This window comes from Coccinella septempunctata, chromosome 3 (genome assembly GCF_907165205.1).
Source record: "Coccinella septempunctata chromosome 3, icCocSept1.1, whole genome shotgun sequence".
NCBI lineage: Eukaryota > Metazoa > Arthropoda > Insecta > Coleoptera > Coccinellidae > Coccinella > Coccinella septempunctata.
Genome location: NC_058191.1, coordinates 13,108,355 through 13,132,166, shown reverse-complemented (window position 1 = coordinate 13,132,166; position 23,812 = coordinate 13,108,355). Strand labels below are relative to the sequence as shown.

At 39.4% G+C, this 23,812-nt stretch overlaps 1 protein-coding gene across 9 annotated transcripts in view; it reads right to left on the bottom strand.

The window, feature by feature from the left end:
• The window catches only part of LOC123309299 (protein tramtrack, beta isoform-like), a 54,951-nt gene that overhangs the window by 28,816 nt on the left and 2,323 nt on the right, over positions 1 to 23,812 (bottom strand). For 3 of the 9 annotated variants that reach the window (XM_044892339.1, XM_044892341.1, XM_044892347.1), the window contains 5 exons: positions 21,425 to 21,466; positions 21,328 to 21,369; positions 10,418 to 10,459; positions 10,321 to 10,362; positions 10,201 to 10,257 (listed from right to left, as the gene is read on the bottom strand). In XM_044892339.1, the coding sequence (XP_044748274.1) occupies positions 10,201 to 10,257; positions 10,321 to 10,362; positions 10,418 to 10,459; positions 21,328 to 21,369; positions 21,425 to 21,466 (225 nt within the window). The remainder of the gene's footprint in view (positions 1 to 10,200; positions 10,258 to 10,320; positions 10,363 to 10,417; positions 10,460 to 21,327; positions 21,370 to 21,424; positions 21,467 to 23,812) is intronic. The other 6 variants (XM_044892340.1, XM_044892342.1, XM_044892343.1 and 3 more) reach the window with 3 other exon arrangements.

The window sequence follows — 23,812 nt, the reverse complement described above, 5'->3', positions numbered from 1 at the left end:
AATCTACAAGGACTTGGAATGGGAACCAGTTACAGAATTCATAAAGAGAAAGGCGGAAAGGATATTCGACAAAGCCAAACAACATCCAAATGAGGAACTACGAAGATTAGTCGACTACGATCCAACGGAAGAAGCTAGAAGGTCAAGAACCTACCACCGAAGACCGAGAGATCAGTTAAGGATTTAAATGTTACCAAATGTAACGTTTTCTTCGCTTGATTAAAACGTCCAACTTATTAAAATTATTTATTTACACTTAATACACGTATAACTCACAAACTAACTATTACACTACTATTTATTTCCACTCTTGTTTATTTCCACTAGTCGCTTGCAATGTAACGGTACTTGTACTCGCCTACCTGCTCCTCCGCTGGGCTTATATAGGCGCCGGAAACATTCAGGTACCTTCGCGGTTATTCTGGAATCTTTCGCGACCGCTCTGGTTCTCGAAAGGTCCGACCGCAAGGGCCGGACTGGTTACACTGTCCCCTCCTTAAGCCTGTTCTGTCCCAGAACAGATTTAGTGAATTTTTCCGAGGACTTGCGAAACTTGCACCCATCTCCATTCCTTCAGTAGCCATTCTGATGGAAGTAGCACTCCACAGTTTTTCCAGGCTCCCTGGCCTGCTTTGGGTTGAAACTGCACACCAGGATCCGTATACCAGTCCCCTGAAATACCACCTCCAGCATGCTTCGCACAACTCGCCAATTTAGCTGGTCCAATCCACAATCGAGCTTGGGAACAGCTAATTTCCTAACCCCAAATCGTTGAAGGTCTTCTTTCAAGCTATGCAGTGCCGTCCAAAGATTCTGATAGGTTGGCTTCTGATAGGAATGTTGCTTGGTGACTAGGTAATAAATGAACCGATCTTCAGCCTTCAATTTCAAAACTTTTCCGATTCTTGGCTGCTGTCGCAATAGTTCTTCCTGACGTCCAAATTTATTTCTGAATACTCTTGCTATTCCTTTGCTCATACGAAGGTCCTTCGCTACGCAATGAGCGAGAGAGTATTCCTCAGACACGGTAAAGAGATCTTGATGTACTTCCTGTGTAACGCCGAACCATGCAACGCGTGTCTCACCATAACAATCCATAAACTTCTGGTAATCGCTGCTACCTTGCATCAGGGCTTCCACAAGACGTACTTCTTCTTTGTCCTGCGCGTACGGGGCTAATCGGTTGAAATGGACAACCTTTGGTTTTCCTCTGGGGAGCTTCCTTATCCGGTAAACTACATCGTTTATCCTCTTGATTATTTCATACGGTCCCTCCCACTGTCTCTGCAGCTTTGGTGAAAAACCTTTCCTCCTTTGTGGATTATGTAGCCACACCAGATCTCCAGTGGTGAATCCACCTTCAATAGCCTTGATGTCGTAGCGCATTTTCATTCGGTCACTTGCTTGCTGCATTTGATTGCGTACCTTATCATGAATGTAATCCAGCTTGTTCCTTAATTTACTAACGTAGTCCTCCCCAGCTACGTCTTCTCCAGGCTTACATCCAAACTCTAAGTCGCAAGGCAGTCTTATTTCTCGGCCGAACATTATACTGGATGGAGTTTCCTTGGTAGATTCTTGAACCGAAGATCTATATGCCATGGTGAATAGATGTAAATATACATCCCAATCCCGCTGGTGATCAGAAACTACTTTGGCTAGATGTTTTCCCATGGTCCGATTCATTCGTTCGACCATGCCGTCTGATTGTGGATGAAGAGGTGTAGTCCTTGTTTTGTGAATTCCCAATTTGCTGCATACTTCTTGGAATAACTTCGATTCCAAATTTCGGCCTTGATCACAATGCAGCTCCAGAGGTATTCCAAATCTGCAGAAGAATTCTCTGACCAATTTATCAGCTACCGTACTTGCCTCTTGATTAGGAATACCGTAGGCTTCCACCCATTTCGTGAAATAGTCCATCGCTACCAAAATGTACTTGTTTCCATGGTCTGTTTCGGGAAAGGGGCCAGCGATGTCGATAGCTACTCGTTCCATGGGGGATCCGACGTTATATTGCCTCATTGGAGCTTTTCCTTTACCATAAGGTCCGTTAGCAGCAGCACAAACCTTGCATCTCCTACACCAATCTTTAACGTCCCTCTTACAATTTAGCCAATAAAATCGCTGCCTGACTTTTTCCAACGTCTTGGTTATCCCGAAATGTCCACCTGAAGTTCCATTATGTAGTCTGGTCAGAATGTCTGTCACACGGCTCTTTGGCACAATCAACTGAAGTCTCTGCTCAGTTCCATCTTCATTTTCCCAACAACGTTTCAGAAGACCTCCATCAATCTTCAATGTTTCCCATTGTGCCCAATACGACTTTACATTCTGGCTCAGTCTGGATACTTCTTCCCAAGTAGGTCGTCTACCGCTCTTCTTCCAACTCAGGATTACTTTCAAGTCGTTATCTTCCTCTTGTGCTCTTTGAATTTCTTCAGGTAGCCAGTCGTCTTCGATTACGGTGGTCCGCCTTAAATCGATCTTTTCTTCCAGGCACGAACAATGGCTGCAATTCTCGGGACAAGGTCTTCTTGATAACGCGTCTGCATTGCGATGGCTAGTCCCCGCTCTGTGTTCAGTGTCAAAGTCATACTCTTGCAGCCTCTCAATCCATCTAGCCACTTGTCCTTCCGGGTTCTTGAAACTCAGGAGCCATTTTAAAGCAGCATGGTCCGTTCTTAGTAAGAATTTCCTTCCGTACAAATATTTGTAGAAATGTTCTACGGACTTGATGACTGCTAAAAGTTCTCTCCTGGTCACGCAATAATTTCGTTCTGGTTTGGACAACACCTTGCTGAAGTACCCGATGACTCTTTCCTGTCCATCCTGGACTTGCGATAGAACGCCGCCAATGGCTGTATTACTGGCGTCGGTGTCGAGCACAAATTTACCTTCAGCCCTTGCGTAACTCAGAACTGGAGCTGTGACCAGAGCCTTTTTCAATCGTTCGAAGGCTTCAGTGCAATCATCGGACCATATGTACTCCTGTCCATCTTCCGTCAATTTCGTCAGCGGCTTGGCAACGTTGGCAAAACCAGATACAAATCTTCTATAATAAGTGCAAAGGCCTAAGAAACTCCGCAACTCACTCTTGTCTTTCGGTATAGTCCATTCCTGCACTGCCTTGATCTTATCCGGATCAACCTTGACACCTCTACGTGAAACTACGTGTCCTAAATATTTCACTTCTGTTCGAAACAGATTACATTTTTTAGGACTTAGCTTTAGGTTGGCATCACGAAGTCGCTGGAAAACCTCGGATAGGTTGCGTAAGTGATCTTGGAATGATTTTCCCACTACTATCACATCATCCAGATACACCAGACAAGTTTTCCAGGATAGCCCTCTCAATATTGTCTCCATCAGACGTTCAAATGTGGCAGGAGCATTGCATAGACCGAAAGGCATAACTTTAAACTGCCACAGACCCGTTCCAATACTGAAGGCAGTCTTTTCTTTGTCTTTTGGATCCAAGCCAACCTGCAAATATTCACTCTTCAGATCCAAGGTGGAAAACCAACGTGATCCCGAGAGTGTATCCAGGGTATCATCAATTCTCGGTAAGGGATAGCTGTCCTTTTTCGTGGCCTGATTGAGCTGCCTATAGTCTACGCAGAATCTAGTAGTTCCATCCTTCTTCTTCACTAATACTACGGGCGATGTCCAGGGGCTATCTGACGGTTGGATTACACCTTCTCTCGCCATGTCTTCAATAATCCTTTCAGCTTCTTCTCTTTTTGCCAGAGGAAGACGTCTAGGATGCTGTCGGATAGGTTGTGCATCACCAGTATTGATTTTATGCTGCACAACATCAGTCCTCCCTGCTTTTCCGTCCGTAGCAAAAACGTCGGAGAACGTTTGAACCAATTTTCTCACTTCGAGTAGTTGGTATCGGTCGAGCTCTTGACATTTTGAAGTGAGGAGGGACACCAGTTCTTCAGAATTGCTTTGCGATTTTGAGACTTCTGCAGTACTTATCCCACCCGAAATATGGTACACAGGTACACCACGTCCAATCAAGGTATCCTTCTTCAGGGTGACTGGAAACATGTTGACATTGAGCAATCGGATGGGGATGTTGTCTCTTACCCATACCAAGGTCTTCCCAAGTAATAGTCCTTTAGCTAAGGTTGTATCGTCAGAGGGCTCAATTACTCTCACGCAGCCACTCCTCGTTACATCCTCACATCTACCAGTCACTATGCCTTCAGTTCGGCCCGGCAACGTGATATCCTCGGTCAGTCGAATCCGATATATCTTGTCGTCCACATCATTGAATGGAATCTCTTCACTTCCTAGCCGAAGTACATCACTCTTCATATCCAATTGGCATCCAAGCTTCTTAACAAGGTCCAATCCCAGAATAACTTCTTCCGTGATTCCAGCTACCAGAACTTCGTGGCTAACTGTTGTGTTTCCCAATTCAATAGTGGAGACGATCGATCCATAAGTCGGTATTTCCTGTCCAGATGCAGTTCGAAGTTTGATCCTAACTGGGCGAATCTTGAATCCTTCAGCAATTTCTGGACGCACAATGGTTTTAGTCGAGCCAGTGTCTACCAGTATTTTCACACTTCTATCATTTATCTTTCCTGGGATAACTATGCTTGATAAATCCTTAGACATTATTCCTCGGATTATCACTTCGGGGGCATTTTTGGCTTGGGTCGATTTATGCCCCTTATCACCGACCCCTTTTAGTTTCCCTGCTGAGACTCTTTTTCCAATTCTGGACAGTTTCGCTTAAAATGCCCACTTTTGTTGCAGTTTCAGCACACAGCATCCTTTTTCCTAACTTGTGATATTCTGCGGATTTCTTCTCTGACAATGTCCTGAATAGATCGGTCTGTTTCTTGGACTTGTCTTACACGAAGGTGTCCTCTATGTGACGCTTGCTTTGCTGCCTCAATTTCTAAAGCCTGGGCTAAGGCATCATCAATGGTTCTAGGGCGTGCTAGTCTCAGGGCTTGTTGTATTTCACTATCCTTTATCCCATCCACGAATGTCTGGATTGATAGCTGTTCCAGGAAGCTATCTGGGGCAGATGGATAAGCTAGCCTGACTAATCTCGCCACATCTTCTGCACTCGGTTCTTTATTTGTGCATGGTATACTTGTTGTAGATGAGCATCACCATATCTCATCTGAAGTTTCGATGTAAGAACTTCGTAACAGGCTTGTTGACTCTCCGGGATCGTCTGGAGAATGTTGAGTGCCTCTCCTCGTAGAGCTATAATTAATGCCGTGGCTTTTTCGTTGTCGTTCCAATTGTTTACCAGGGCAGCAGCTTCAAACTGTTTTTGATATGTCGACCAGGGTATTTTTCCATCAAAAGTTGGAGGCTTGATCTTCATTCTACTACCTTCGCCGTCATTTTCCGCTTTCGCTGTGCTGTAGGGTGTTGAAGCCAGAATATCTGTTCTGTTTGACATTCTTTTCAAGGAATCTATCAACTTGGAATGATGTTCAATTATTCCTGCCATTTCTTCAAACTTGCCGTTAACCTTGTCAAACTTTTCATCAACTCTTTCATAAACTTCGTCAAATTTTCCGTTCACTATATCGAACTTCTCGTCCACTTTATAAAATTTTTCATTTATGGATTCCAGTTTCTTATCCAATTTATCTGTAAGTTGACTCACCACATCATTACAATTTTCCTTAATCTGGTCCATTTTCTCATTTAATTTTCGAGAATTTTCTTCCATTTGTTCATTCAACTTACAAGAATTCTCGTCCATTTTCTCATTTAATTTTCGAGAATTTTCTTCCATTTGTTCATTCAACTTACAAGAATTCTCGTCCATTTTCTCATTTAATTTTCGAGAATTTTCTTCATTTTGGACCATTTGTTCATTCAACTTACAAGAATTCTCGTCCATTTTCTCATTTAATTGTCTCAAAAAGTCCATTACCGCTTGAGTCTCCATCGCGTTCTGCAGTCTTGTGGTCACTGGCATGAACTTCAAATATCCAAAATTTATTTAATTCGAGCGATGTTGAACCCCACACCTGACACCAATGTAACGTTTTCTTCGCTTGATTAAAACGTCCAACTTATTAAAATTATTTTTTTACACTTAATACACGTATAACTCACAAACTAACTATTACACTACTATTTATTTCCACTCTTGTTTATTTCCACTAGTCGCTTGCAATGTAACGGTACTTGTACTTGCCTACCTGCTCCTCCGCTGGGCTTATATAGGCGCCGGAAACATTCAGGTACCTTCGCGGTTATTCTGGAATCTTTCGCGACCGCTCTGGTTCTCGAAAGGTCCGACCGCAAGGGCCGGACTGGTTACACAAAGAAGAGCTTAATCTATAAAAGCTATAGGCAGCATACAACTATCAACACGACTATGATCGTGTGAGAGTCCAGAAACCATAAGAGTCAACTGGTTAATAGGCAAAATGCCCGGAACCTATGAAGAAGCAGTTAAGGGTTTTTAGTGGGTCTCGAGCTCAGAGAGTGAGAATCCCCACACTGTTCCCCCTCAGCAGAGGGTGTGTTCGTCTGTTTGCAGATTTTCCCCCTGCTACAAAAAAAAAAAAAATTAGGAATAACGCTTAACAAAGGACTTACTTGGAAAAGTCATATCTTTATCTTACTTGGATTCTGAAATATTATCTGAGTAATTCTTTGGTATTAACGCTTTTTGATTATGAAGATGTAGTCTATGGAGATTCGTTGAGTCGGAGTACAGCTAAGTCCATACAAAAATTGCAGAATTCCTGTATGAGGTTTTCATTTATGATACCTTACAGAGAACACATAACACCTCACTTGAATGAGCACTCATTGCTCAATATGGCTAATAGAAGGACGTTGCACATGTTGATTTTCGTTCGACGTGTTCTCAGGACGGGCGAGCCTTCCTACTTGAGGCAATTGTTCTGTAATCGTTCACATCAATACGCCACAAGAAATTTCGGTAGTTTCGTTACCCCCCAGCACAGAACGGAAGTTTTTCACAGATCCTTCCAGGTAGTCGCTCCTCGTATGTGGAATGAGCTGCCTGATAGGATTAAACAATTTTCCATCGGGAGGTTCAGGAGAGAGGTTGAGGTAATGTGTCTGGAGAAACAGAGAAACACTTGTTAAACTGTTGAAATGACTGGTTGGATTGGAGAGTGCTTGGTGTTTGTGTTTGCGTGCCCTCGTATGGGCTCAATAAAGGCCATTTTCACCCCCTACTCGACGCGCGTTCCGTTTCATTTAATTTTTTTGTTGTTGCGTTTTTGGTGCTTTTTTGCATTATGAGTCAGCATGCTTGCGGTTTTCTGAAGAGTTTGATCTCTTCCTTAGTATATTTTCAAACAAGGATGTGTATTTAGTTTGATAAGTGAATTTTTTGTTTATATTTAAGTATATTCATCTACCCATGGGCCACACAACACAGGTTATTCTGTGCATCGGTTTCTAAATCGTTGTGTGGTCCTTTTTGTCTGTTTATAATACTGTCAACCTGTTATTGTAAAAATTTGAGACAAATAAACAAATAGTGATGATGATGATGATGATGATGATGATGATGATGATATCAAACAAGCAATCGACAAAACGAAAGCAGCGATGAATAGACTCTACCCTTTAATAGGAAGAAGCCACATGTCGAAAGAGACAAAATTGAAGATAATCAAAGCCGTTGCTAGGCCTCAACTGACTTATGGATCAGTTGCCTGGGGCTTCGCGGCAAAGAACCACATCAAAAAGAATTCAGGCCACTGAAAACAAGCTGCTATGATGTATAATAGATGCACCTTGGTTTGTCAGATTTATAGGGACCTAAAATGGGAAACCATAACGGAATTCATGAACAGAAAAGCAGAGAAATTATTCGAAACAGCGAAAACCCATCCGAATCAAGAACTCAGGAGACTAGTGGACTACGACCCAGAGGAAGACAAGAGGAGAATGCGAATTCACCGAAGGAGACCAAAATATCAATTAAAAAGAGATTAAAATAACAACAGAAACTTATTGAAAAATTCAATAAAGTGTTAATCCAATAGAGGATAAACACATAAATCCCAGCATGATAATGTGCGAGAAGAAAACCGACTAAGAAATGAACGGTTTATAGGCAAATGCCCGAAACCAAAATTCAAGAAGCAGTTAAGGGTTTTTAGTGGGTCTCGAGCTAAGAAGTGTGAGAAACCCCACACTTGTTCGGTGGTTCGTCTGATTTGCAGATTTTCCCTGCTACACCAAAAAAAAAATTGTCCTGTTCGACTGATCCATCTTTTTATAGGAGCTGCGTTAGAAGGTGTTTAAAAGCTGCACTGGTAACGCTGTCAGTGCGACTTTGGTTGCGGTATGCATTAATTTCTCAACTCACTTATAAAATTTCAATCCAATGAGCATTATTTCTGAAAAAAATTTCTTGAAATTTATTGAACCTTTTTCATACAAACACATCAAACTGATGATGATGCCATATTTATCCAAATTGGAATATTTTGACAAAAACGAATATATTATATTCAGCTTGTTTGTATATTAAAATATAATAACAACAATATTTATGAAAGGTTTCAACAACCACTATTGTGCTACAAGAAGAATAGGATATTTCATCTGCGATGAGGTTTTCGATTTTGCTCCTCAACCTCAATTTTTGGACAGCTTCCATTCCCTTGAAACATATTTCATTCATTCATTTTCATTCAATGTTTGGCTTCATGAAGCCAACAATTTTAAGAAAAGTGTATCCTCATCGACAGCAGTTGGTTCTTCATATTTTATCTTGAAAGCAGCACTTCATTAATTAGATTTTCCTCAAAGTCCATCCTGTCCAACGTTCGATAGCGCGATCAAAAACAAACTTCCTTGTTCTGGAACGATCAATCGCATTGACCGCTCGAAATCGGTAACCTATTCGGTCACAACCATTCATACGTATAGGTTTGTATCTAGGCGTGGAGGAGATGTACTCGACGCGATATCGAAACAAACAAGTGCGAGCGCCCTCCTCCATCGTGCGAGCCAATTTTGTGCTGTATTAGGACATCCAGCTTTATTTGTTCACGTTTGATTTTTTCATAGCGCGATCCACCAACGCCCTAGCGCGATCCTTTGCCAATTAGGACATATGGTTACTCGTCTCCACCGCGTCATCCATTTCAATTTTCACAGCATATTAATCAGCTGGGGAAGAGTCTCTCGAGAGGAATCTTCGTAATGAGGTGGGTGAAACAGTCGGACAGCAAACTGCAAAGGAGGCATATTTTGGTTTCGTTCACTCAGCAATTGCATATGGTGTATTAGTGTGGGGAAATATGCCAGGTAAAGAGAACATATTCCTGAAACAGAAAATGGCTGTTCGGAATATGTGCAATGCTGATCGTACAACTAGCTGTAAACCATTGTTCAGGCAGGAGAATATTCTCACTTTGACTTCTCTGTTCATACTCGCCTGTGTCACTTAATCTATGACCACAAAGACGAATTACCGAAGAATAACTTCAACCACAACTATGCTACCAGAAATGCAACCCAATTCATCATTCCCTTCCACAGACTGACATCAATTCAACTAAGTGTAAATCACACAGCGGTGAAGATATACAATATGTTACCAGGAAAGTAGAAAACGCTAAATAGAAGGAAGATTCGGACAGTACTCAAAGAAAAACTGGTTGAAAAAGCCTACTACAAATTGGAAGATTACTTCGCAGTCCCAATAGACTGTTATGCATCTACGTTTGTTAACATTGGTTTTTCTTTTTTGTGTTCTTGTCATATACCTTCATGTGTGCCTTTTATAGGTTAATATTTTAGTGATTAATGTATATATTTTCGATTTGTAATATAATACTTCTATTTACTGACACCCCATGTATGTTTTATGGGTCAAAAATTGTATAGTGGTAATTGTACAATTTACAATAAACAATATATCACACTGGATGGAAACCTTCGGATTGTATGATATGAGCGTGCCAACGAACGGACAGTCCAACATTGCTTCGGTAGTTGTGGTTTATATGAGGAAGGACTTGGTTGAGTCAAACTAACTCCATCAGCCAGTTTCGGAAATACCGCATAAGCGCGTGATTTTCGAAACGGCTCACCCAATGCGAAGAGGAAAACTCTCTTCGTGGTGTAGCGTGGACAGATTTTCAAGAGTCCAACAAACAAATGCATAAATATCTTGACATTTACATATAAAGTAGGATTTGTACTCACTGGAGGACGGCCATCTGAAATATCAGTTGGATTGGCCACACTCTGCAAATAATGATTCTAATGAAATATAATGGAAACTTATATGAAAGAAAAAACAAAAATTATATCGATTTCACTAACTTGCAAAGACTGACCAAAGGGCTCTATGGGCTTTGTTGAACACTGAAAACAAGATTAAAAGTAATGCGAAAAAGAAGTCGATAAGCGATTGGATCACCTGTGATATTATATTTGGCTCATCTTTTGGTGTCGTCGCAACCTGCAATAACGAATAAGGTATTGAAATATAAACATTTTCTTTACTTAATCAGAGATTTAGATTATGCCCTTAATCTCTTGAGTTGTAAAGGGTGCGCAAAATTCGATGGGATTGATGACAGCTCTGTAACCATAAGAGCTAGGCAGTAATGGATGGCATGTTTCCGACCTCGATTTTCAATAGATGGATAATGGTCACAACTGCATCCCTCTATCTTCTTTTGTTCTCAAGTTATAACTGAAAACTAATTTTACGGTTCTTAGAGTTGGTGCCTCTTTTTCGTGCAATCTCAGCGATATCGAAAAACAAATGTAACATTCTAAAGGCACTTTTTCATGTAGAATGCAGTGGCGTAGTCGAAGATGTTTTCAGTCCGCCATTCCATTGATCTAATAGTAACTCTTTTTTAATATAAACCCCATGTTTTATTTACATATTCTAGTCCCATATTTTTTTTTCTGATTCTGATTATATAATATGCGTCGTATCTCCAAATGTTCTACCAATAAAATAAGTTCGAAAATAGTTCTATCAAGTTGGCAGGTCGTTTTCATCGATATAATAATGAACTTTATGCTTCTATGTTGTTTCAGGTTATGAGAGACTTTGAAGTTCACTTTCATTCCGGATATCTGTGAACATGCGTGGAAAATGTGGAAATAACGAGAATTTCCATGTCTTCTTCATATTTGCCTATACTAGTACTAGCACAGCAGTTTTCATTTGTGGGTGGTTCATTAAACAGGGTGTGGTACAAGTGCACTCACCGGTAAAAAAAAACTCGGCTCCTCAAAAGTTTGGTGAAGTTCGTTTGCCAAGAATTTTCGTGATTTTTCATCAAATTCAATTGTAGATTAATTCTCTGGTATTGAAACAAACTCCAAAAAATTTTGATAGCCTATTTATACAGGGTAAAAAAACATGTATTTGTAGTACAATTTCTTAACACCCTGTGGAACATTTCAGGAAATTTGAAGAGTTTACGCTCAGTTAATTACAAAGACCATCCTTTTCACCATCTTTCAGTTTTTATTTCACCTTGATATCTTGGTTTTTTTTAAGATACACGCATTCAAATAAGAGCCTAGAATTGTTCGTCAAATAATTTAATTTATAATGTTTTACTATTCAACAGTAATTTGCAACAAAAAGAAAAACATAATTGGCATTTTCCAATATTTCGCATGCCCACCTCTAGCAGAAATATCTGTTCGCATTCGCCGAAAATTGATAAGACGAATAACGCGATCTTTATAGGAACTGCGTCATACTTGATTGCTACGCAAAACACAGCTCGTGAAATGTTTCGAGTAGTATAGGGCGACGACGAATGTTTCTTTGAATTTCATCCCAGAGATTTTCAATCGGATTCAGATCCGGGCTACATGTAGGCCATTCTGATCGTTAGATATCAACCTCATCCAAATATTGGTTAACAATATTTGCTAATTGAGGTCTTGCATTGTCGTGTATTAAAATGAAGTAATCTCTAACTAATGGAGCATAAAGAATAACAGCTTTCCGAAGAACGTCTTGCATATAACGTTGATCATTCAGAGCTCCTTTTTCAGTAAATAATAATTCGGTACGTGCTGCTCTTGATATACCGGCCCATACCATAAGGTATGAAAGTGCCCACTAACAAAGCTACGGAATATTTGATTCCGACTGTGAAGTTTGTGTAGGTTCTATATTTGTTATCGGAATTTTAATTCGTTAAAATTTTCAAAGTTGGTGTTCATCTTCAGTGTCCAGAATTTGTTTTTCGTTGGTACTGCAGAAAACATCAGGTGAGCTTATTTTTCGTATCTTTTTTTCTGATTTTTCTCATAGCATAGAAAACTTTTGGATTTATACCATAGTTCTATATTAGACTATTTCAGTGAAGATTTCTGAATATTTTATAATTTCCAAATTGTTTGATATTTTGAGATTTTTTAGTATAAAACCATGTCGAAAACCTCAGATAATGAGGGTTCCTACATGGAAGCGACCGATGCTGAAGAATTCAGCGAAGGCGAACACGAGGAGCTTGTAAAGCTCAGAGAAGAAAATGGGCAGTTGAAAGCTCAAATAGTCAAAATGACTGAAACTGTGTCACAGTTGGTCGGTGAGATGCGCCTCTTGAGGGAGAAAAGGACCCGCAATAATATGCCGAAATCTCCCACTTACGCCGCAATCACAAAGCCGGTAGCGGATTCAAAAAATAATTCCCTTAAAAGAATTGTTTCTCAACCCGAAACAAGGAAAAATGATTCAACGCAGTTTGCGAAGGCCCCAAACGCGCCCCCAACAAAACGGGCGCGAAAAGAAAGCTCCTCTTCTGATGAGGAGACCGTCAAGCAGACAACGGGAGTACCTAAAAGGGATAAAATCCCTTCCATCACGATGATGGGTACATCAGATTGGGTAAAGATCTCAAAAGCTCTCTATACCAAGAAATTCAGCTATAACCGGGCTACTGTAGTGAAAGACGGAATCAAGATTATAGCCACAACTGTAGATGACTACAGAAAAATAACTAAATTCTTCGACCAACTTGGAAAGGAGTATTTCACATACCAGATGGAAGAGAAAAAGAAAATTTACGCCGTCATTAGGCATCTTCCAATAGACGCAGATCTTGAATTTATTAAAAATGACCTGAAATTCCAGGGAATCGATGATGCTGAGGTGTCTAAAATGACATCAAATAAAACGAAAAAGCCGATACCATTATATCTGGTTAAAACCCAAAAGAAGGAGATATTCGACATCCAACGACTCTACAACCCTTGTATTACAGTCGGACCAAAAAAGAAGGCAGAAAGTCCAAGCCAATGCTTTAGGTGCCAGAGGTACGGACATGCACAGAACAAATGCTCCTTCCCGTGGAGATGCGTGAAGTGCTCAGGAAGTCATAGCAGCAATGACTGCACACTCACCAGAAAATTTGAAGAGAGAAATGCCACATGCGTCTTATGTGAAGAAGAGGGCCATCCAGCTAGCTACAAAGGATGTAGCGAGTTCAAGTTGGTGACCCGAAAGAAGAATTCCCGAAAATCAGTTGAACAGAAAAAGAAGGTAACAAAAACAACAACTTCTGAACAAAAAATTCAGGAAGTAGCGAAGACCCAACCTACAGAGCAGGAAAAGAAGAGGGAGACTCCAAAACCCGTTCAGAAAAAAGAAGGACAGAAGAAGCTTACAATGAAACAGGCTGTGAACAGTCAACAGGAGAAGAAAAAGATATCTGAATCAGCCGATGATTTAGATATTATCACGGAAAAAATTTTCAACAAGATAATGTTGAAAATTGAGAGGGAAATGGAGAAAAAAACTCCAAGCATTATTTAGTAAACTGAATTAATGGACCTTACGGATATTAGGAAGAAATCCCTCGAGATAATCTCGTGGAACATAAACGGGATCAACACTCGGAAAGCCGAGATAGAACGAATAATATCAGAAAGACAACCTGATATTATAGCCCTACAGGAAACAAGAATAAACCGGAACAGACGACTAAATTTCATGAATTATGAAACATATAGATGTGACATAATTACAAACACCGGAGGAGGAGTAGCAATATTGGTGAGAACAGATCTGAAACACTACTTTAAAAGTAGATCCGACGAAACACAAGGAAAAACAGAAAAAGTGACGATTGTTGCCGAATTAAATCGGCAAAGAGTCGAAATAACCTCGGCGTATAAGCCACCACAAAACAATCTATTGGAAGAAGAGATAAACAACATGTTGGAAGGATCAAACCCGAAAATCTCCATCGGACACTTCAACTGTAAATCCCCATTATGGAACACCATAACAGAGAATAGAAATGGCAAAAAACTCAAGGATTTCGCCGAAAAACAAAATGCCATAGTGATTGCACCAGAGCTACCGACATATCTTGCTTTTGGAAGAGGAATACCAGATGTAATAGATATCGCGATATTGAAAAATATAACTCAAGAATTCTCGATTGAAACTTTGGAAGATGGAACCTCAAACCACAATCCCGTGGAATTGACTATTGGAGAAGAACCAAGAGAAAAACTGCTGGAAATAAGAGAATAAACCAATTGGACTAAATACAGCCATTCAATACAATCAGAAATAACAGAAATTCCAACAATAAGCACTCTAGACGATCTGGAATGTGCGGTTGATAAACTGGAAGAGATTATATTGAAAGCTTACGAAAAAAGCACGAGAAGAGAGAAGAGACCAGCACCAAGTCATCCACATGGCGATACGCCTAAAGAAGTAAAAGATCTTATACAAGAAAATCGAAGACTCAGAAGACTATATAGGATGAACAAAAATGATCTAAATAGAAGGAACCTCAACCGACATAGCCAAGTTCTGAAAAAGGCCCTGAAAGATCTAAGAACAAGCAGATGGAACAAAAGGGTTCAAGAACTTAATACAATCGATCATTCTGCATGGAGAATGCAAAAAAGCTTACGAGGAGAAAAGACTAAAATTCCACCCCTACACGGAGAAAGGGGAATGGCGTATACCAATACTGATAAGGCAGATGCATTGGCGGACTCGATCGAACGAGAATCGAGAATAAATTACAGGATAGACGACGATAATGAAGATTTGGAAGAACTGGTTGAAGAAAATGATGAAGAAATGGATGAATTACCAGCGACTGCTGAAATAGACGAGCCAACATCGCCAAATGAAATCATGGAAATAATTAGAAGTTTGAAGAAGAGGAAAGCTCCCGGAAGCGATAAAATAACGAATGTTATGTTAAAGAAATAACCTAAAAAAGGTATAGCCGCTCTAACAAATATCGCGAATGGAATTATGAGGACAGAACACTACCCAGAAAAATGCAAAACGGCAGAAGTCATAGTATTCAATAAACCATTCAAAGAGAAGAAGTTTCCACAAAACTACACACCGATAAGTCTACTGTCGGCGTTAGGAAAAGTAGTAGAAAGAATTATCGCCACGAGGCTAAATGAGGAAACCGAAAATCTGAAACTAATACCACCAGAACAGTTCGGATTCAGAAGAGAGCATTCAACAGAACAACAATTATTAAGGCTCACAGAGTACATAACAGAGGGATTCCAAAAGAAACAAGCTACAGGTCTCGTTTTACTAGACGTCGCCAGAGCATTCGACAGAGTATGGCATGAAGGATTAATATATAAGATGAGATGTGCTGGATATTCGATCAAAATATGCAAGTTGATCAGGAATTATCTCAAAAATAGAAGATTTCACGTGAAAGTGGGAAGAGAATGCTCCTCAACAAGAGATATAGTGGCTGGAGTACCCCAAGGATCAGTACTTGGGCCACTTCTGTATAACATATACATCCACGATATTCCGAAAAATCCAAGAACCATGCTAACGTTATATGCTGACGACACAGGCATAGCAACTCGACACCGCAACCCAGAAGTAATAGAACGAGTTCTACAGGAGACGACTGACGAAACAAATGACTGGTGCTTAAAGTGGAAAATCAAGCTCAATGGACAAAAAAGCCAAGCAATATTACTACAGAAGAGAAGACTGCGACCCACAACAAAACTGGATGTTGACGGCGAAGAAATCGACTGGAAAAATGAAGCCAAATATTTAGGAATAACGCTTGACAAAGCACTTACCTGGAAAAGTCATATCAAACAAGCAATCGACAAAACGAAAGCAGCGATGTATAGACTCTATCCTCTGATAGGAAGAAGAAGCCAGATGTCGAAAGAGACAAAATTGAAGATAATCAAAGCCGTTGCTAGGCCTCAACCATTGATAGCTCGTGATCTAGTTCACTAGGGGGCTGCTTTTAGAATAATAATAAAAATATGAAATTTTAAAACCAGTTTTCCGCAAAATTTGATGCAATTTATAATGCTTTTTAAAACATACCTGTTTTTATCTACTTGCTCGTTGTGCTTAATAATATTATTCCGGTAAGCTGAATCTAATTGAGCAGCGATATTAGTCGTAACCAGAAAAGCTAATTCTGTCGAACAATTTTTAGAGTTTTATCTGCCTGGGTTAAATTTAAATCGGGAGTCGGTCTACCCAGCAGTTTAATACGTCTTTTTTCCGCCAGCGAAAGCCTCTCGAAATCAGTTTTTAAAATATTTTGAACACTATTTTGTTCGCCATGATTTCAAAACGTAAACAAATACGAACACACGCTAGGTTGTCTATACGCTAGCGGGCAGCGGCTAGACTGAAGCGGATGATAGGGGCAAAGAGGAACAAGAGATTTCACTCTACTATTATGACGCTGCGTGTTACTGTGACCTTGAGCAGAAATGGGCGGAGTCCCTTACGTCAAATTCGAAATTTTCAAACATAACCTAGCAGACGGAACAGATTATTATTTTCTGAATTTTAAATTATCACGAAATATCCTCTAGAAACATTGATATGTCAATATGATTGTCTGTTGAATTATGAAGAAAACGATTGAAACTCTTACGAATCGAAGCCATTCCAACCTTCTAACCTCACAAAAATTGTGGACGACAAAAAACGCGTCATTACAAGTGAAATTCCTCACTCAAAGAATTTAATGCTAATTCAATGTACGTATATTAACTAAAAGTACAATAATATTCCTAATTATATGATTTATATGTTTTATTTATGTACACAACACCTGTTAATCCTCAACAATTCTATTTTGATATCTATCTGACAGCGGGTTGGAGTGGCCTATTTATCGATATTATTCATAAATGGATGACTTATTCTTTATTCTAATGAAAAAATTGAATTACGAAAACACTTTTAACCAAGGATTATTTGCTTTCAATTTGACAATCAAAACACGAGACCAGCTGATTCTGTTCGACTGAATCTTCAATCTGATTGGCCATTCAACATTCCTGCGATCTGATTGGCTCCCTCGCAACTAGAAGACAAGTGGGAAATTGGCTCGAGGCAAAGCATTGCGAAGGTCGCCCCACCATTGACGTAGACTCGGGAACTAAATTCGAGGAGTGAAATCTCTTGTTCCTCTTTGATAGGGGCGACTTTTATCGTAGCCCTTTTACTCCTTAAAACGACCGACACGAAGAGTTGCGGCTGGAGCCGAATGACTGTCCGAATGCAAGAATTCGGGGCTATACGATTCATCGCCCATGCAGGGACGAACTGCTAGATTATGATTGAAATAAACAAAACTGCAGGAGTCGCATGAAAGTTTCACATTAATGAATTATATAAATAACCGTGGAATGTAATATTTTCATTTAAAATCGTATGGGAAGGTAAATAACATAAAAGGATTGATTTCTTGTGATTTCGTGTATGGGGGGCTGTAGCCCTATAGCCCTCACAGACCAGCCGCCACTGGCCTCAACTGACTTATGGATCAGTTGCCTGGGGTTTCGCGGCAAAGAGCCATATCAAAAGAATTCAGGCCACTGAAAACAAGCTGCTAAGATGTGCAATGGATGCACCTTGGTTTGTCAGGAATAGACAGATTTATAAGGACCTGAAATGGGAAACCATAACGGAATTCATGAACAGAAAAGCAGAGAAATTATTCGAAACAGCGAAAAACCATCCGAATCAAGAACTCAGGAGACTAGTGGACTACGACCCAGAGGAAGACAAAAGGAGAATGCGAATTTACCGAAGGAGACCAAGAGATCAATTAAAGAGATAACAACAGAAACATATTGAAAAATTCAATAAAGTGTTAATCCAATAGAGCATAAACACATAAATCCCAGCACGATAGTGTGCGAGAAGAAAACCGACCAAGAGATGAACGGTTTATAGGCAAATGCCCGGAACCAAAATTCAAGAAGCAGTTGAGGGTTTTTAGTGGGTCTCGAGCTCAGGAGAGTGAGAAACCCCACACTGTTCCCCCTCAGGAGATGAGGGTGGTTCGTCTGTCTTGCACATTTTCCCCCTGCTACACCAAAAAAAAAAAGTTCAACAGAGTAACAGAATCTCCTTGATATGAGTCTGGTTCAGACATGTTGCAGTCGACAAACCTCTTATTGCGCCGTCTGCATACCCTTTCCTCAATTCATAAGTGAACAATACATTACCACATTGTTCTAAATTCCAATTTATGTATGTTCTTGCAAATGTAAGCCGGTCTTGTCGATGTCGTGGATGTAGTGGTGAACCAGTAGCTGGACTACGTGAATAAATTCAGCGTTATCCAAGTCTCCTTACATTTCTTGAATGATGTTGCAGAAAAGGAACTATTGTTCTTCGATCTCTTAATGTAGAGAGGCTGATGAACACCTGTGGTTGCTCTTCTTCTACCAAAGCCATGTAGCCTATTACAATTCCCTGCCTAAAAATAACGATTCCGAGCATATTTTACAGTAGTTCGGGATATTTCAAAGACGGGACACATATCGTTGACTTCGAGTACTTCGACCATCTTCAATTGAAACTACAATTTTCAATGCATTGTCAGAACTTAAAACCATTTTTACACGACGAATATTATTCTCGAATATTTATGGATGATAGTTTAACATACACCTAATTAATTATTCTGACTGAAGCCACCTCTTCGTTTTTGTTCCTTGATAGAGCACGGCGTGTTTATAAAATTCCAAGCTTTAATTTGAATACATGTATCTTCAAAAGAAATCACGATATCGAGGTGAAATAAAAGCTGAAAGATGGCGAAATGAAAATCTTTGTAATAAACGGTTTCGGAACATTATCATTTGAATTCAGATTTACAAAATTTCCTGAAAGTCTCTCATAACTGACACAACATAGAAGCATGAAGTTCTATACGCATAGCCATATTATAAATGAAAATGACCTGCCAACTTGACCGAAATAGTTGTTGAGTTTTTTTATTGGAAGAACAATTGGTGACGCGATGTATATTATACACTCAGAGGCAAAATTAACCGGCCACCCATCTCGAATCGCATATGGTTTGTTTTCCATAACTTTTTCTTCGACAACTTGGCGCAATGTGATGAGTGAGGAAATTGACAACCAATAAAACAATCATACATATGTTTTGTTAACTTCTTTCCTTTTTATTCAACAATAATGAGTTCAGTCGGAAGTTGACATTCCCGTCGAAACGTTAATGAACAGGATAAATTTGTTTTAAAGCGTTGTGATAAAATTTTTTCCAATAAAACCGAGGTGTTGGGAAGCCGTTATTTTCTCCACACTAAAAAAAAATGCCATTGGACGCAGCCGGAGCAGCTAAGGCTGTAGCGCTTGCAGACGCTGGGTTCAGCCAGCGTACGATTGGAAGACTGCTTGGATACCCAAGAACCACGATACAAGATGCTATTCGACGTTACAGAGATACTGGTTTGTACACAAGAAGGCCAGGACAGGGTCGTAGAAGGTGTACATCAGAGAGAGATGATCGTTACATCGTCTCGAACGTTATGCGAAATCGGTTCACAACAGCGGCTGAGGCTCGTAACCGCTTGTTTGAGGTACGGAATATTAGTGTGAGTCTTCGAACAATAAGAAGAAGGTTGGCGGAGAGGAATTTCAGAGCATATAGACCAGCTCGAGTCCCAGAACTGACCACAGTTCATAGAAGAGCGAGACTTGACTTTGCTCGAGAACACATAAATTGGACTTCCGAACAATGGTTCTCTTCACGGATGAATCGAGAATTGCTTTACGACATCCTGATGGACGTCAGCGAGTGTATAGACGCCGTGGTTTGCTGAAGGCTGTTTGGTGCAAACAGTAGGTTTCGAAGGTGGGTCGATCATGATATGGGCTGGCATTGCTTACGACGCCCGTACAGAGTTGGTCGTCTTTGATAGAGGCAGCGTTGATGCTCACAGGTACGTGACAGAAGTCCTTGAACAACATGTCATTCCTTTTGCGCCATTAATAGGCGATAATTTTATTTTAATGCACGACAACGCTCGTGCACACACCTCCAGAGTGGTCACCGAATACTTGGACGACGTCAATATTCGACGATTACCGTGGCCAGCTCGAAGTCCAGATTTAAACCCTATAGAACATGTATGGGACAATCTAAAAAGACGGATCCGGAGTCGTGTGCCAGTTCCTACGACCATGAGTGAGGTGAAAGCTGCAGCATTTGAGGAGTGGGAAGATATTCCACAAAGGGATATTCAAAATATTATGGATGGGCTCCCGACTCGGTTACAGGAGGTTATTAGGGCTAGAGGAGGAAATACGCGATATTAATGCGATGATTCAGAGCGATTTTTTCTTTTAATTAATCATTTTAATTTTCTATAAGTTGACTACAAAACGGCATTTCTTTATTTTATGTTTCAATTAAACTATTTTACATTTAACGTGAGCCTTTTTTTTACTATGTGTGTAGAATGTTACATTTCTTTTTCGATATCAATGAAACTTTTCGAAATAGAGGCTCCAATTCGAAGAGCCAAAAATGAGGTTTCAATTATAACTTGAAAACAAAAGACAATAGAGGGATACGGTTCTGGCCATAATCCATCTTGAAAATCGAGGCAGGAAACGTGCCATCCATTTTTCGCTAGCTCTCACGGTTTCAGAGCTGCCATTCAATCCCATCTAATTTTGCCGACCCTGTACAGGATGTGTCAAATTGGACACATTCGATAGGGAAGTTCTATTTCTATTATAGTAGATAGAGGGTCGTAATTATCTGAGGGCCAATTCTCTTGAGAAACTTGGTTACTTAGTGACAAGGTGTTTTCGAAAATATAAATTTTTACTTTTCGGAATACCGCTGTGGCTTTTCTACTATTGAAAATAGAAAATTATTGGAATGAAAAATATTTAAAACTCTATAATATAATATATAAAAAGCTTCTGAGGGGTACTTCGGTACCTATGGAGAATCAGGATAATATGAATAATATAATATGAAAAAACAAAAATTATATCTAAGGCAGCATAATGACTTAACTAACCTGCAGAGAATGACCAAGGGGATCTATGGGATTTGTTGAACACTGGAAGCAAAATTAAAAGTAATGCGAAAAAGAAGTCGATAAGCGATTTAATCACCTTTGATATTATATTTGGCTCATCGTTTTGTGTCGTCTCAACCTGTAAGAACGAATGAAGTATTGAAATATAGAAATTTTCTTTACTTCATCAGAGATTCAAATTATATCCTTAATCTCTTGGGTTTTACAGGATTGGTCAAATTGAACACTTTTGGAAAGAAGTTCTTTTTCTATTATGGAAGATAGGGAATATTTTCTGAGGGCCAATTTCCATGAGAAACTTGGTTATGTAGTGACCGGTTATTTTTCGCTAATATGCATTTTTTACTTTCGGAATACCGCTGTAACTTTTCTTCTATTGAAATTTTCCAATTCTGTAAAAAAATTAGGTCCTTTCTTCTGTTTCTTGGAAAAGTGTAATCTACACTGCACTTTGAATCAGCTGATTTGCAGTGTAGCTGCACAAACGAATGAAAAAATCACTGAAGTTAGGTTGTTACGCTCATAGACTAATAATTTTTATACAGGGTGGGCCATCTATAACTTTCCACCCCGAATTTTGGGCTTTGGGATGGAATAACGAAAAACGCTCAGACAGGTCGAATTTTGTTGAAAGGGGGACAAATAAGGGTGTTCAAATGAGTTTGATATCACTACCCCTCTAGCCGCAACCACTAACAACATTTTTGAATAGGGAAAAGGGGTCGAGCAGCACCTTGTTGGAAAGGCTATTCAATTTCCTGCATGAGTGTTTTTTTCATAGCTTTATTAGTATACTGAGTTACTCAGTATTCCATCAATAACTTTCACAAGCCGAATTTGGATCTTTGAAATGGAAAAAACACTCGGACGGGTCAAAAAATGAATTCGATATCACTTCCCCTCTAGCCGCTACCACTTAGGGCAATTATTTTTGAATAGAGATAATAGGTCGAGTAGCTTTGTTGAAAAGGCAATTCAATTACCTGCATGAGCGTATTATTTTTATTTCTTCGATCGCTCAACTATTAAACAGGATGAAACAGTAGTGATATCGAATTCATTTTTTGACCCGTCCGAGCGTTTTCTCTATCTAAAAGATCCAAATTCGACGTGTGGAAGTTATTGATGGAATACTGAGTCACTCTGTATAATAATCAAGCGATAAAAAAATACACTCATGCAGGAATTTGAATTGCCTTTCCAAAAAGGAGCTGCTCGACCCCTTTTCCCTATTCAAAAATTAGCGCTGTTAGGGGTAGTGATCCCAAACTCATTTGAACACCCTTATTTGTCCCCCTTTCAAAAAAATTTGACATGTCTGAACGTTTTTTTATTCCATCCCAAAGCTCAAAAAACGGGGTGGAAAGTTATGGATATAGGTTTCACAATTTTAGGCTTCGTAAGCTAAAGCTTAACGAGTCCACGACAGATTTTTGGATGGATCAAATGAAAAAACTTATTGATATTTTTCAATTCTGCTTTCGTTTAAGTCTTTAGGATGACAAACAGTGTTAAAACGAAAAATAATGCTTTAAACATAAATTTTTTTAATATTTTTGTAAATAATTGTTCAGGAAAATTCTTAGAAAATCGAAAATCTAATATATTCCGAAAAAGAAGTCCAATTTTTGATCGAGAAAAAAAGCGGACTTTGCAGCTTTCCCGCCATTAGTATTTTTTCTGCAGAATTTCATACCATATTTTATTTATGATCTGAAAAATACCAAGGTTTGTCCATGAACCATTATTTCAAAACAAATACAAATCTCAGCACACTCAACAAAATATTGCTGAAAAATGATATTAAGCACTCTGTATCCACGTCGTGTTTCAAAAAATAGATCCATTTCATTAAGCAAAAATATTTCTACCTATACTTCTACCCGAATATATGCATATTATTATGTTCGTCCAGTTCATGGTGAAAAAATATCCTGTATATGAATGAAGTACATTGTTTTATTTCAAAATTATCAATAATTTCTTAGTATGTTTTTATTAGGTTTTGTCAACATAGGTCCGAATGGTGACTCTGTTCTTCCTAAAAGAATATTATACATACCGCATTTCAAATGCCTGTTCGCACCGACTTTTTTAAGGCAGGCTTGACGTTACCATACCATACAAGTGTGAACCTAGCAGACCGAATGCGGTGACCACAGGCGTACAGCCGGAAGCTCAAATTCATATGGAAATTGCGTTACAGTATAAACAGACTTCATTAGAGAATGCATGGAGATCTCAGACTTGTTGAAATAAGAGTGAAACAATAGGAAGGACATCAAAAAAATTAATCTTCGAAATTATTTCAAGGATTTAATGTTTTCATTCTCGAATTTACGTGTTTCACTATTGCCAAAAATATTCGTAGGAGCATAACCATATTTGGTGTGTATAATTGTTAATATCGAAGTGATTAACCACACAAAAAATCTGCGACTCGTATAGGGATACAGGGAGTGAT